The sequence below is a fragment of the Lonchura striata genome, chromosome 5 (assembly GCF_046129695.1).
Source record: "Lonchura striata isolate bLonStr1 chromosome 5, bLonStr1.mat, whole genome shotgun sequence".
Lineage (NCBI taxonomy): Eukaryota > Metazoa > Chordata > Aves > Passeriformes > Estrildidae > Lonchura > Lonchura striata.
Window position 1 is genome coordinate 22,975,521 of NC_134607.1, and position 15,866 is coordinate 22,991,386.

General features: G+C 42.5%; 1 protein-coding gene across 1 annotated transcript; it reads right to left on the reverse strand.

Annotated features, from left to right (window-relative positions):
* Positions 1-6,844: 6,844 nt before the first annotated feature.
* Positions 6,845-15,672, reverse strand: IFT27 (intraflagellar transport 27). Its single transcript, XM_021553983.2, has 8 exons — positions 15,559-15,672; positions 11,946-12,025; positions 10,833-10,892; positions 10,111-10,170; positions 9,025-9,142; positions 8,616-8,725; positions 8,313-8,414; positions 6,845-7,690 (listed from the first exon to the last, which is right to left on the reverse strand). Exons 1-7 carry the CDS (start codon positions 15,590-15,592, stop codon positions 8,316-8,318), a joined length of 561 nt encoding a protein of 186 aa, XP_021409658.1. The 5' UTR covers positions 15,593-15,672; the 3' UTR covers positions 6,845-7,690; positions 8,313-8,315.
* Positions 15,673-15,866: the final 194 nt, after the last annotated feature.

The following is a 15,866-nucleotide window of genomic DNA, read 5'->3' on the forward strand; positions in this document are numbered from 1 at the left end:
TCTGTCTGTCTGTCCCCCTTCCCACAGTTCTCTCCAGCTCATACACACATACCCCAGTATCTCTCCCTTTCTCCCCCTGCCACATTTCATTTCTTTGTGTCTCCTACACAACCCAGGCCCACACTTGCTCTCTCCCATACTGAGAGGAGGCAGCAGCAAAGAATTTGCTGCTGACCGCTGCATTGCTAGGAGGCAAACACATGGCCGGCCTTGTGCAGGCCAGTTTCTGCCTGAGTGCCCCAAGTCACATATCCCCAGCATCATCTCCAGCACTGGGAAAACAGATGGTAAAATAAATGAGCGCAGGCTGATAAAAGGAGGAAAGAGTGCCTGCCTTGGATACTCCTCACCCGCACAGAGATACACATCCAATATGGGCACAGCCCTCTCACTCCTATACCAGTCCAGCTTTGTGCCAGAACTAGCCAGCTGAACAGGGCACAAGCTCTTCCCTACCACCAGATGGAGAGGGGTAGGAGAGGGTGGTAGTAGATAGAATGACCAGTGGCTATTTTTCTTACCACAGCTTCTAATCCTGGAAAGCAAAGTACATGAGAGGAAATAAGCAGTCTTAAGGTCACAGGGAGGGCTGGTATCATGGAAGGTGTAGCAGAATTGTGGGGACATATGTGGAATCCTCTGATACCATAGAGTTTTCCCCACCTAGGCTGACAGAGAAGGCTTAGCCCATGATGTTCTGCAGCACTACTGCCAATCTACATCAGACTGCTTCCCCCACTGGCCACTTGACACTGCCCACCCCTATTGTTCACCCTCACCCCCCCTACAGGGTGCTACCCTTTGCCTGCCCCTCTGCCCTCAGGTCATTGGTCACTGACCCCACACTTAAGTTGTGCAGACCACATGGTTTTGTCTTTTGTCTCTGGTCCCTTTGGTGTGGGGATGCAATAAACCCCTTGCTGGAATGTATCATGCAAAGACCCTTGCTGGAATGTATCATGCAAAGACCCTTACTGTCTTTCCTCCTCTGAGCTCTCTGTGGCGTGTACGTGTGCATGGACTTGAAATGGCTGTTCTCGTGGTCTTACTTTGAGCGGCTTCTGAAGAAGACACCTCAAAGAAGGTTGCAGCATTTATACCACCTTGCCAGCTGCAACAGACATATAAGGCCTTCACATGCAGAGACAGGAAGAAAAAGGCAAGTGGCATGGACAGGGAAAGGAATCAGGTATCAAAATAGCTGTGGACCAAGATGGCATTCAGGGATGACTTTTATCTCAGTGAAGAGGGAAAGCCACTCTACTGGCAATCTTAGCTGTGAGGGTCATCAAGAGCAACTACATACTCTGCTGAAGGGAAATAGCTTCATACTGGGACAGAAACCAGAGGGCAGGGTTTGCATTACTCTGCTTTTGCTCATACTAGAACCATCCACCTGCTCTTATCCAGTTCCATGACATTTTCCAAGAATGCTCCTTTACCTCCTCTACTAGCTCCCCAGATACCTCCATCCAGAGATTTGCAGCATCCTTTCCTTTACCTGTTAGAAAAAAGCCACATTTGTTGCCCTTACCAAACACACCAGAATTCCTTCCTCATCTAACATTTTCACATCCATTATAGACTCTCTTTGCTGACAACAGCACTGAAAAGCATTATCTTAACCCTGCAAGACATCTTTCCTAGATACTCTGTTCTGCTGTGCCTACAAGCTGATTTTATGCTTGATGCTTCAACTGTAACCTGAATCTCCAACACTTCCAGTTTTACAGTCCACAAAATGAAGCCACTGAACATCACAGAAATAAAGTCCTAGATATGGTCCACAATGGCTACACATAACTGTTAGATTAAGAGAGAGCAACACTTCACAGGAACCAAAATGAATTTCCAAAAGCAGAGAAGAGAAAACAACACAGAAAATATTCCTGCCTGGTCAGGTGAAGGTGCAGGTTCTCTTTCCGTTTGCTGAATGTATTCATGATGGAGCATCACAATTTGGCATAAATGTATGTGTTGTTGCCTACTCTCCCCCTCCTGCCCCCCCCCCCAAAAAAAAAAAAAAAAAAAAAATCACCAACAAGCAGAAAGGTCATGGCAATTTTTGGCAAAAGAAAATAGAGATAGAGAATATAGCACTGGAATAGAGAGGTCATGGTAATTTTTGGCAAAAGAAAATAGAGAATATAGCACTGGAATTAATATGTGTTTTAAATGTGTTTATGAACATGTATGGGTACCAATTGTAGGTATCTATATATCTTCACTCAGAAATTCCCTCAGAAGAGCTGTACTCAAATATGAATTTCCAACATCTCTTCACACTCTTCCATCCTCATAGTCTGATAGTGTCCTCAGAATACCTACTCGATCTTTTCTGGTCTCACCTGGGTATGCTGTCTCCAGCCACTGCTGCTCACAGCATCACAGCTTGCTGTTCTTATCTCCCCACACTACTCCTAAGTTTATCATTCTGGATCCTTGCGACTGCCCTTTCAATTTCCAGTGTCAACCCTGTCACACAGACTTTAATTCTTCCTGCCTTGTTCCAATGCGGGTACTGCATCTTAAACCTAAATTGATGGCTACCAGTGACCTTCCTCATCATGGCTCTGAATTCCCGTCTGCCCTTGGCCCTGAGAGCTTGGCCCTGAAGATCTCCTTTCAGTTATTTATTCTTATCACTTGCCCTTCCACTTGCAAGGTCATCCAGTTCTACCCTGTATCTTCATTTTCCCTCAGTGGCTCATGCAAAAATTACTTTTCTTCCCATTTTATTTTCATACAGCATTCTAAAAGACAGAAGCCTCAGGTTCTCCCATCCCTAAATCCTACCCTCGCAATCTGTCTCAGCAAATCCTTTGGGCTCTTCATGAAAGAATACAGACCTACATATTTCCTACATATTCCTGTTCCCCTAGTGCTCAGGCCTTTTCCCCTGTCTGGGACACAGAAGTTGATCACTTTTGCCTTTTTACCCTTTTCCTCACAGTCCCTAACTTGCAGCCCTCATATTGGCTATTTTTCTAGTACTTGTGCAGAAAGATCACAGGCTCCACATATCTCCAGTTGATGTATATCTGGCTGGAGGGAAACTCATCAAACTGACCCCATCCCTGACCCCAGCTTGACATGTAGGGTCTGTCACATTTCCCTTTTAAATATTCCCAGATTAAATCTCAGAGACCGGGAAAGGGAGCAATTCTCTAAGCTTCTCCTGACAAACATGTCTAGGGGAGGAGATATATGAAGCCATGACAGAAAAACAAAAGACCTCCAAAGAGTAAAAAAACTATCAAAAATTTCCACCAAAACCCCAGGTTAGAAGAACAGCCAGTGTCTGTAACAAAGTTACACTGCAGCAAGCTCTGAAGAGCCCAAATGAGGCTGCCAGGACTCAGTTGGTGGTCTCCTGCCAGGAAATTACACCCTAGACTGATCAACATCCCCATCTCTCAGGTGACTTTGACAGGGAGTCATAACAGCTAAAAAGCCCTGAAAAGACTCAAGACTGAGTAGCTCTCTTCTTCTTCCCTCCCCCAAGCATTGTTGTTCCGGGTCAACAGAGCCAAGGGCAACTGGCACAGAAGACATTGTTCTCCAGGCAAAATGACAGCAGGAGGAGGAAATAGGACAGAGAAGTACAGTGATGATGTGCCCCTAGGCCAAAAGAGATGTGAGGCCTTGAAGGGCTCCTGCTCTGACTCCACCTTTGCTGCAGAAGGTCTGAGAAGTCCCTCAAACCCAGGTTTCACAGAATACCATCTGCAAGATGGAAAAACTACTTGTTAAGAGCAAGCAGAGGTGGATATTGTCCACCAAGGAGCAGATATGAGATAGGATAAGGACAGAGAATGCATGGGGAGAGAGGGGTCCCATTACACAGGGGACTAGCACTAGCAAATAATCCTGCCCCTAGCAAATAATCTGCCACTAGCAAATAAAGAACTCCTGCCACTAGCAAATAATCTGACATCACGCTGCTGACTTTGTGCAGGTAGATGAGACCAGAACTGCAAGCAACAGCCACCTGAACATCAGAGATACAGGAATTATTAAAAACAGAGCACAGCCTTGAGTTGCGTAAGGACCCCCACAGATCTGCATAAGCACCAGCAGAAAGCAGTTGCTGCCTCCAGAACAGAAATGCAGTGTTTTCCCTGCTGTCAGCACCTGCGTCAGGCTCCCAGTTTCTCTTGAGATATAGCTCTTAATTGGGATAGATTGTACATTTTCTGCCCAGCTCCCAGTTTAATTACTGGTTTATGACTTAGCCCGTTTTGTGCTTTCCATGCTACTTCTATCCTCACTTAATCTAATAGAATTATAGAAAGTATTGCTGGGAGGACCTCAGGAGGCCACACAGTTTATCCTTCTGCCCCAAGGCAGTATTTCATTTTCAACAACATCATGTGTCTTTTGCTATCAGGTCAGATCGGTCCAAGATGTATAGTGGGTAAAGAAATGAAGCTTACCCAGGGGAGTCAATTGGCATAAAAGACTAAATCCAGCTCTTCAAGTCACTGAAGTTATATCAGAAATAACTCTGGTCCAAATGGTGTCATTTATCAGATCAGTCTTTTAAAAGATGTCCTTTCTTAAGTTTAAAGTCTTTAAAATGAACAAATCTCTAGAAGAAACTGTTTTGACAGCCCCATTTCAGTACATTTAATGCTTCATTATGAACAGCAGTGACCACTCCATTGTTAAGACTTAACAGATCTTATCACAGTGTGATCAGCTTTGAAACTCCTATTAATTCCCACAATAAAACCTGACCTTTCTGGAATTTTACATCCTGAATTTCACTCCGCAGTAGACTATGTCTGGCAAGACAAAACAAAACCATTAAACCACCTTTAACATGACAACTTTACACAAATGAATTTCCAGTAAAATTTCAGAATGTCAGACAGCTTCTTAAGGCTTTTTCTTCCAAAACAATTTGACTAAAAATTCCACTTTTGTTTCCTTTTGTCTATCAATCTAAGAAGAAATGTCTTGCAGCCTTGGGAATAGATAAAGCAGAAATTAGAAGGATAAAAAAAAAATCAGCTGGTGATGTATCAAGCTAAGTAAAGCAGGGCACAAGTATAACAGAGATTCTGTGCAGACCCATGAGGACCAAAGAAAAGGTAAGGAGGGACTCCAGGGAGGAAAGAAATGGTTTTGTCTAATCAAACAAGCAAGGAGAAAAAAGGTCTACATATCTATACGAGTTAAAGGCCTGTTTGTTTCCTTCGCCTTCTTTTGAAATTTCAGTTCTGGTTGAGCTGGGTATTTCTGTGTTGCAACACTCATGCTGAGCACCTGCAGCACTGCACAGCTGGACAAAGCAAGGGAGCTGTAAGAAGACAACAAGCTTCCTGGTCAGCAGACAGGCTTTCTGTCTTCCTCCCACTGTTCTCCACAGCATCTGTAATTCAGACTGATGCTAAGCCTATAAGCAGCAAACACACATCCTCACTCTACAGATGTGACTGTCAAAGTTAGTAAACAGGTAGGAGAAACTTAATAATGGCTCCAGATTCTTACTCATCCTGCTGGTCAAGCTGACTTACTCACCACCCTGAACTCCTTCACACAGAGACAAAACTATTTCCCACAATCTTCCTATCTTTGGCACCCATGTTTTCTACACCCTCTTCTCTCCTAGCCTCTACAACCAAGGTCACAATTAAGCCAGGAAAATAGCAACAACCACTACTTGCATCAGGCTGGTATTATACAGCACATTAGCCAGGAAGGGCAATATATTATGCTGTTAAAATAGATTTGAAAGGGTTGAGATTGTTATTGTCAAAAACACTATTTTGAAGGACATTAAACTGTGTCCACATTAGTGCTTGAAATAGTCCTGTAAAAAGCAAATTTGACAAAGTGCTTTAGACACAACTTCTTTCCTCATTGTGGTTGTGGCCTGTGGAAGAGGGAAAGGGGCAGTGGGTGAACTCCTACTGTTAGCTAATTAGATCATACATTTCCTCTCTCAGGCAATAGATCTTTCCCTGCATGGGCTGCATTTTTCTTCACTAACTTCTCAAAAGCAGCTTCCCTATAAATCACAGATCACCATTGCAAGCAGTACCTTAATGAGCTCCTCCAGCTTTTGCATTTATTTTATAAAGCAGCATTCACCAATCTTCATCTTACTGGTGAATTTCGAGTGTTTACTTGAAGTTATGGGAGGTCCTTCAGGTGCAGATAGACTCCCTGGTTAAAGATTGCAAAGAATTAATTTTATTTCCTATTCCCAAGGCATTGTTTCCCCTAGATACACCATGTCACATGTGACATACACATCTGGTATGTTATTTTCAATATGAAAAAATATGTGTCTTGTTTTTGTGATCACATCATCAATTGAACTAGAGGGAAATGAGATACCAAATAAAAACAAACCTTCTTTAGTTCTTTACCTGGATCAGCACAGCATCCAAAATAGCTTTTATTCTTACTAGTCAGAGTAAGAATAAAAGGTGCAGATACCAGGACCTGCAAGCAAGGGTCTAAACAGCCTATGTAAATTAACATAAAACACCCAGGATTAACATGACAACCCATACAAGATGCAAATGCCAGGAATGCTAATCCAACGCAAAAAGAGTGAATCTTCTAGTTACCCTATGTTCATGGAGGAGTCCTTCCTTCTTTGAAGAAAGCAGGAGCTTTCCCAGCTTGTTCTGTCATTTTTGAGTTGGCTTCTAGCAAAAGAATCTCTTGTTTTCACTTCTTGTAGATTGAGCTCCTACTCATCCTCTTTAACTGGTATTCATGCTCCCTAGCGAGTTCTCAGCATCAACACACTGTTGCCAGTGAAATGAGGCCAGTGCTTCTCCAGATCCTTGAAGTGCTTCATAAAGTCTGCTACAACATCTGCAGCCATATTTCTTACATTCAATTTAATGTACTTTTCCTAGCACTGGGCATAAAAATGCTTATAAACCACACGTATAAAAGTCTTGAAACACAGATTCCTGAAAAGACTGCCTGAAAAATCACTCAGTGCTTAGTCTCTACAAAACTCAGCTTCCCTAGGCCAAGGGAGTCTACCATAGGTTAAATTTTTGAAACTTTTGGTGTTAGGCTCAGTTACAAGGCAGTACCTTAACACAGATGCTTCTGTATACTGCATTAGCAAAGATTCTTACACATGTAACATCAGTACTCCACACAATACAGCAAATCTCTCTAGGCTTTTACCCTTTTTAATATGAAACTTCTAGCCAGACACAGCTGAGTCAGAGTAACTTAGCCAGGCTGTCTTTCATTTCCTTAGTCCTGTTTCCACTAGCAACATCAGAACCGTGGTCTTTTATCTGAAATTCAATGACAAGCAGAGAGACTTTAATAAGAGGACTCTGATTTGGAGATTGAAAACTGAACCTTAATCAGAATGATATTGCCAAATTCAACTGACAAAAATGACACAACAATACATAAGATGATAAAGACATGAAGAAGAAAAGGTAATTTTTTGTAAGCTTTAGATTAATCTTTAGAATAGAAAAGGTATTCTTGTAATTTGACTCCATTTTGCAGCTAAGCCAATTTGGACGTGCCTGCAGGATGCCTTTTCTGCTCACTTCAAGGGAGGCGGCAGCCTCTGGAGAACTCCTGTGACCTGGGACCAGCAGAGGGCACTGCGTCACCAAGTGACAGCGGCTGGACGCGACACAGCTCCCACCAGGCAGGGACAGTGAGGCATGCCGAAGGAAAAAACCAGATCCTGAAAATTAGAAACATGCATTAGTCACTAGCATATCAATCCTACAACTGATAAAGGCAACACTGTTCAAATTTGCCTCCAACTCTGGCACTCCTGGAAACACACCTAAATCCATCTCTGCCTCCACACATCTCAGTCTCCAGATGTTGATTTTAAGGCAATAAGCCTCCTTCTGAAAATGCTTTTCAAGGGGTAGGGCCAAATCGGTCCTGCCCTGCAGTGTATGTATAAAGGCTGGCTTAGAGTCGAAAAACATCCTGTCAGCTTCCTCTCTCCTTTTCCAAACCTCTAAATCCCTGCTTGTAACAGCAGGAAGTCTGTTCAGACAAAAAGATATTAAAGCAAAGAGCTGGCAATTTCCATTCTATCCTCCCCTTTTACTCTCCGCCTCCTCAAACCTAGCCGACTTTCAATGAGCAGAGAACCAAGTTAGAGGACATGAAAGGAATGCTGAGGTAGCAGCTTCAGAAGAGTGTCGTTCTACTTGCCTATTTCTAGTTTATTTTGAATTACCAGAGGATGACCATGAAGTAGCAAATAGCTCATATTTTTAATTCTTTCTGTATTCAGTCCAGCAGGATTCTCAATACTAGAAGAAGCTTAGAGGATCAATAAATCATACCAGTCAGGCTAGTGAATGAAAAGTTTCCACTTTCTCTTTGTACAGTTGGTGGAATAACTTTGCCAGGATGTGGAAAGGGGCCTCAAAATTTTTCATTTCCTTCTGTAAAGAAATAAGAAAGTTGTCAATTGCAGATGGAATAAGCATTTGACTATTTGTGCTCTGTTTCACCACAGAAGGATTAAAACTGAGTTAGATGACAAACAAGGTGAAAAGAGTCCCCAGTTATCTTTCTCTGCCTGAAAGAGAAGATAACTTTACAAACACCCCCTTGCACAGATGGTGAAAGGAGCAGATACTCACCACTGACATCTCACAGTATTCCAGGCCATGTTTCTCAGCCCACTTCTGTGCTTGTTCCTGCTCCACAACTCGACGATCAACTAGGTCTGTTTTATTCCCCACTAAGACACCTACAGAAAAAAAAGACATGAAAGGATAGAAAAAACCCAGCTCATCAATGCTGACTTGTAAGCCATAAATACTGGAACATCTGTAGAAGTAACTGAAGAAGTTGTAGGCGTGGTGAATAGTCTATAACTACCTAAAAAAGATTCTAAAAAGGAAACATATTCAAGCCTTATCTGCTTTTTGATAAAAGCAAAGGAGTTGGAGGAAGTCATGTCTGTCCCTGACTTTAAATAAATGCTCTGTTCCACAGCTCACCAGAAGCAAGAGGGGAGTAGATAACAAGAATCACACCCATTTTTACCTGGGATGTGCATCCCAACTGCTTGAGCCCTCAGCTTTTCCAACCATTTGTTACAGTTGTTGAAGGATTGCTCATTAGTGACATCATACACAAGGCACAGGACGTTGGGTTGCTCCCACTGCACAGCAAGAAAGGAACACTGTCAGCTCGAATGAAACCAATGTGGTCAACAGCCAGGCTGTAAATGTGGCAAATGCAGCTGCTAAGATGAAAATAAAAAGCCTAACACCCAGGAATCTTTTGCCCTGGCTGAGGTTTCACATTTCAATTGAGCCAGCTAAATCACTGACATTGGTAGAGGTGGTACTCCTTTCCTCCCTAGTCCTGTCTGTGCAGCCCTGCCCCCTTACTTGTATCAGCTCTGGAACTCTTCTGATCCCCAGGGAAGCTGATTTTTCATGCTGAATCAGCACAAAACTAATCCTAGGAAAAAAGTAGAAAGGTTTTCTTCCTTCTTTTCTTCTTTCTTTCTCAGTTTGAGAAGCTGAGCCAGCTTCTAGAGAAGACCCTTGCAAACCAGGTCTAGTGCAAGTGTAAAAGTGGAATCGCTTTCGTAGACAACGAACCATTAGGTTGACTTAGACATCTTATGAAAGCTTACATCAATTAACTAATTCTGCTTCTCAAAATGAGATAATACAGTAGAGAACTGTACAGGGAAGGTCACAAATACGTGAAGGAAAAAATCCAAGGGCAGGATTATGCTCAAGGACAAGAATGAATCCTGTTGGATCAAACACATCAGTGTAACACTAAAAAAATCCATCTGGCTGTTGAAGTTGCAGCAAAACAGATATTTTTCTAAGAAATAGAAGTACCTTTAAACAATAGTACACAGAAATTCTCAGTTAAAGTTTCCTATTTCTTTTGTAAGAAAACTGCCTATCTCCTTTCCTTTCTCTGGAAAGTATTTCTACTAGTACTTACACAAGTTTTAGAGAGGTAGAACAGGATGCATTGGCAACTGAGGTAATTGCTCCCATTTACACTAAAGACAAAGTTTGCTACATCTGCCAGACTGGGGAGCTCAGATCTTCAAAGCAAAAGCACTTCTTTGGAACAAGAGGACTGTTACATAAGACTTACCAGTTTCTCCAGCATTTCAGAAAATAGATCTTTTCCTGCAGAGTCAAAAATGAAGAATTCCTGAAAGCGGAAACAGAAAGAAGGCTCTTGCCAAGAAAAATGCTGTGTAGGGAAAGGTTTGGGAAGTAAATACTGCAACTTGTAACTCCAACATTCTATTCAGTACAGTAGTGTCATGTCTCTAAGGATCAAACTCCCCACACTGAGAAAACTGCAGATAGTATGAGAAAATAAATAGCCATATTTCAAGTATAAGCTGTAAAAGAGTTACTTCCAAGGTCCCAAGTCTAGTTTCCATCCCTACTGCAAACAGAATATGTGGAATGGGACAGTAATCTCTACTATTTATGCAAAATTATATACATTCTATTAATGGGAGTATAGGGCATTAAGGAGAAATAACAGTTGAGCTTTGGCTTTTGTAGTTCCAAGAATCATGAACTAAATCTGAGTGCCCTAAAGAATAGAATAGATTCTCAACAAAGCTGGCAATAACTTTGGTTTAAAATGTTGCTTTAGATAGAAGTATATGAAAATTATATTTTTAAGACTAAACTAACCCTGGAGTATCAGCAATTATACATGATCAGCCTAATTTCCTTAATGCAACTTAATTGCCCTATGAACATGTATACAGTGATCTTCCACCAGAATGAGAGTCATGTGAGGCTTGAGCTCCGGATGTCTCTTTCTGACCCAATTTATGTCACAGAAAAACTCACCACACTATCACTTGTCTCTGGAACTGATACAGCCTTCACCAACAGTTCTATGCCTGCTGTCTGTCAAGAAGAATCAGGAAAATGAGGATCAGGAGAGTTTTTAAGAGTCAGTCCAACTGCATACCAACCGTGCATTGGATTGAGGCAATTCTTGTGAATCATTACAATTTCATCAAACACAGACCGCTGGAAACTCAGCAATACTCCTCCTAGCTCTGGTAACCTAATCTCACCAATATGTCAAAGACTCATAGATTTGCTCAGCTGGGGAAAAAGGAGAACCAAAGAGATTCGCTTATGTACAGAGTATTAGCTGAAGTCTGCAGGTCTATGTTCACTCTCACACTGCTGCTCTAACACACGCCTTAGAACATTTTGCACTAACCATGTGATGAGCTAACATATGGGACTGAGATTATTTGTGCTTCTTCCACCTTTTATCTCATTCTGCTTTGTAGCTCATTTGTTTGTTCTATTTCTATCCTTAAATTCTGGTTTCCATCTTTATTTCAATGAATAAACATATTTTAGGTTTTTTTTTTCTCTACACTCATATTTTCCTTTTTTTACTTTACTTATATTTACTTTTATTTTTATCCTGCTTCTGATTAGTCATCACCATTGATTCTTACACTGAAAGACTGCAAACTGTATCCTCTTCATCTGGGAACAGTTTCTGTAGATTATAATTATCTTGGGGCTTTGCAGCACATCTTGGTGTTTGCACAGTGATAAGCACACTGTCCACATCCACATTTAATAGTTGGAATTAAAAGCTTTTTCCTTCAGCAGTGCTTTTTCATAGAGTAGTCCCTAAAGGGGGGAGCTCTCTAAGACCACAAAACCTTGTGAAAACATTGGTTCAGCAGGAAAATCACAAGATTAACTAAATTATTCTGCCTTAAGTTTCAACATCAGCACCTACATAATACAGATTTACAGAATGTTAAATGTTTTCTCTTCAGTATCTAGGCTGTAAGAAAGGAAACCCTCTAAGATCTCACCTTGAACACCTTAACTTAAAATCATATTTTTTTTGTTCTAGGCCGCTCACTTTTCCCACTCATCTTCAAAAAAAATTTAGACAACAGTCTGAGCCTGTTGTATGCTTACCAGTGTGTAGTTCTTCTGAAAATGAGCCCCATCACTGCGGAACATCTGGGCTAAAGCACTCTTACCTACAGCTGGATCTCCTGCAAAACCCAAAACATAAAGTATTTTTGTTTCATACTAGACAATCTTATTTTTCCTCAGTTCTGATACTATCATACGTTGTAAGAGCCCAGATGCTCTAACTCTGAATACAGTCAATTTAACTGTCACATGAAGCACAAAACCATCTAAAAGGTAATACCCACATGGAGGAAATTAATATTGCCATTATGCATACTGGTGGCTGACATATGATTTCTGACCTCTGCACAGCAGCAAAGAAATGCCAGATTAGGGTGGAACTGCTGCTCATTCTAAAATTCATGCTTACTCCACAGCCCTTACCTAGGAATTAAAATTTCCCAGATATCTTATCATGTAGAGAAAATTGCAATGTGAAAAGGGACTGGGCTTCCTAGGATGCTATTTTCTCTCCTTAGGTTATCCATCTCCCCAGACTCAAATCCTTGTTATATACTGAGACAAAGCTGCTTAAGCTTTGTCTCAGTATATAACTTCTCAATGAACTCTTCTTGCTGACCCTGCTAAGAGAGCAACTCTTGCTGACTCAAGGGCTGCTGGTGGCTCATTAGTCGCATCCTCGGCATAACAGAAGCAAATGTCAGAGAGAAAGCACATGGCTGGAGAGAAGAGCCTGCTGATTCATCCCTGAATAGAAGGAAAAGCAAGGGGATTTGGTTTTTGCTCTTCTAGAGCCAAGGTTTTCTGAAATGGCTTGCACAACACTTCAGGCAAACCTGACAGCTCCCTGCTTTGGCCTGCTCTTACAAAACTCTGTGAGATCCAAAGCAATCACAGGATCACAGAACAGAATATGCTGAGTTAGAGGGGACCTACAAGGATCACTGGGTCCAACTCATGGCCCTGCACAGGACCATTCCCAAGAATATTGCCCAAACGCTTCTTGAACTCTGTCGGGCTTGGTGCTGTGACCACTTCCCTGGGGAGCTATTACAGAGCCCAGTCATCCTCTGGGTGAAGAACCTTTTTCTAACATCCAACCTAAACCTCCTCTGACACAACTTCAGGCCATTTCCTCAGGCTCTGCAGAACTTACATATGCCCATATTACTACATGAAAAAGATCATAAATCATAACCTTTTCTAAACAAAGACTTAATGCTTCCGAAGACCTTATAATTTCTCCACATAATGTCTCACTAGCTTGGATAGTTAAAAGGACAGGAACCAGTAATTAAATACCTCAGTGGTTCAAGCTTTACCCTCAAAGGTATACTCATAACAGCCAAGCCTGGAATACAAGTCTTTCACATTATGTTGTTAATAAATAAAGCCAGAAAGGAAGTATTTTACATTAAGTTGTTAATGGGTGTATTTTTGACTCCATTACAGCTTCTTAATGGTGTTTTGAAGGAAATTGGTAAAGCTCTCTGCTCACATACTATTACAGAGAAGGAAGGGTGTTTTGGATAGTGACAATTACCCCTAGATGCATTAACCAAAGTAGTTTTTATTTAAACATTTTTAGCATGCTTGCTTACTTTGAGCTGAGTTGGGCTCATAATATTTAGACAGGAAAATCTGGTAAGTCAGCTTGCTTGTTCTCTGATCAGTTCAAGCCTGTGCGGAAGACAACACTCTGTTCTGAGTGGAAGCTATTCTGTATTTCAATAGACAATTAGATCTGTCTTTGTAAAATGACATAGAGAGGCACACATTGCTCCAAACTGTGCAGGCATCAGCCAGCACAAATTCTTAATTAATGTGTTGCCTTTCTTTCACTTGACAGCCCCAGGTGTTCTTTCCCTCTTTTTATTCTTTGTCATCCTCTTTAGCCCATCACACCAGTACACTTCCTCAGAGTAAGTTTCCTTGCCCTTTTCAGTTTAGTCTCTTGTGCCAGTAGTGCATCTCACAGTATATATTCTATCCATATTTCTGTTATTCTGCCAGAATCTCTAGAATCCTTCAAAAATGCCTGCTACTGCCAGCTGTCTCTCTACAATGAAAACCTTTGTGTAGTGTCTCCATAGTAAGCTTAGACAACAATTCTTTTTATTTTATGCCTGTAAATGACCCTTGAGATAACACAGGAATTATCTTCTATTGTCAATTCAATAATCTCTGTTTTGCTAATAAGAGCTCTTTTCCCGTTCTTTTTGACCTTGGTGTAGCTCCCAGTTTTGTGTCACTGGCTCTTCATAACCATTTCCTTAGGTCTACAAGAGCTCCCGGTTTCATTTCTGATAGGTTTGCTCCTATTTATGTAATTGCATTTTTTTTGTTTCCTCATATCTTAGGTCACTTTCACTATAGTGGATTTTTTCTGCAACAGAGAATCTATTTTTCCTGGTCTGCTTTACTAATTTATTTTTTTAATAATACATGGATATTATTGTAGCACACAGAAGAATAACATATGGGATAGGACATTCCTGTTCTTTGTGCTGTGAATAAAATTGAAAAGGCTGCTCCAGACCCAATAAGGATTAAGGACATAAACAGGTCATCCAAAGAAAACTTATGTGATTTTAAAATGGTCATGGAATTGGCCTTTGCCAAACTGGACAGTATACTGGGAGCAGGACACTTCCAAATTGGAAATGATGCCTATGTTTCAAGCATAGAAGACGGGCAAGATATTCATGCTGTTCACAGCAGTAGAGCCACAAGGGAGATCAATTCTCTTGCCTTTGCCAAAGACCACATATGTCTTTGTGTGAGCTGATGGCCAGCTGCTTCTGAGGTTAAAAAAGGCAAACATTTTATTCTGGATGAAATAATTTTGAACACATAGTTAAACCTGGGAGTTGACTGCACACAAAGGTTTTATGGATTTGTGCTTTTGGCTGAGGCTGCACAGAGCTTCAATGTAGAGGGAGGGGGAAAAATAAAAACCTTTTTCACAAAGTGTTAACAGCCAGCTGTACTCACTTTCCTCACCTCCATAATCCATCCTGACTAAATAAAGTGGTGTCTTCACCTCATTTTTCTTCTCAGGTTAGCCTCTAAATTATTTGGAGAAAAAGATGCCACTGTGAAGTGCTCAATCTTCTCCTCTTTGTTTAGGCTTTACCTTTCTATCGTACTCTCAGAATCATCCTAATTTCTGCCATGAAGTTTTCACATCAGCCCAAAGCAAGACTCACATATGAGGCAGGATTCAGCTGCCTACCTTGCTCCCTTCTCGCCTTCTCCAATCTCTGCGCCCACCTTTCCACCATGCAGAAATACTCCTTTTGGTTTCTATTTGGGTTTTTTTCCCTCTTTTTCAGATCCTATCCTTGGATTTTAGCCGATCCAACTACACCTCACACCCTCCCTGGGCACTGCTCGACTCCACGTGGTGGGCGGGGGCGGGTACCGAGTGGTAATATCGGACACGACTTCACTGCTCCCGTCCCCAGGCAGCCGAGGTCTTCCCTTCTCTCCCATGGCCTCTTTCCCCACCTCTTCTCTGGCGGGGCGGCCCCTCGACGAGCGGCTGTGGGAAGCCGGGCCGCCTCCGCTGCCGGCCTCGCCCGACCCCACGGCGCCCGCTCTAGTCCCGTGTGGGCAGCGGGGCGGATGGGAGCGGGCGGGCCGGACTCACCTGCCAGCAGGCACTTGGCAGCGAGCTTCACCATCGCGCCGGGCCGGGGCAGGCGGCGGCAGCCACGGCGGGCGGCAGCGGGGGCCGCCACCACGCCGAGCCGAGCCCGTGGCAACCGCGCGGCCCTGGCAACCGAGCGACCGCCCGCCCGTCCCCATTGGCTGCGGGCCCTGCTCATCAAGGCCATCCACAGTTATTATTTGTTCTCTTGTTTCTCCCCGCCCACTACGCGTGCTGTCAATCAAATCAAACACGCCGCCCCTCCCGGTGGCGCCGCGGCGGCACGGGAGACGCGAAGGGGAGTTCTG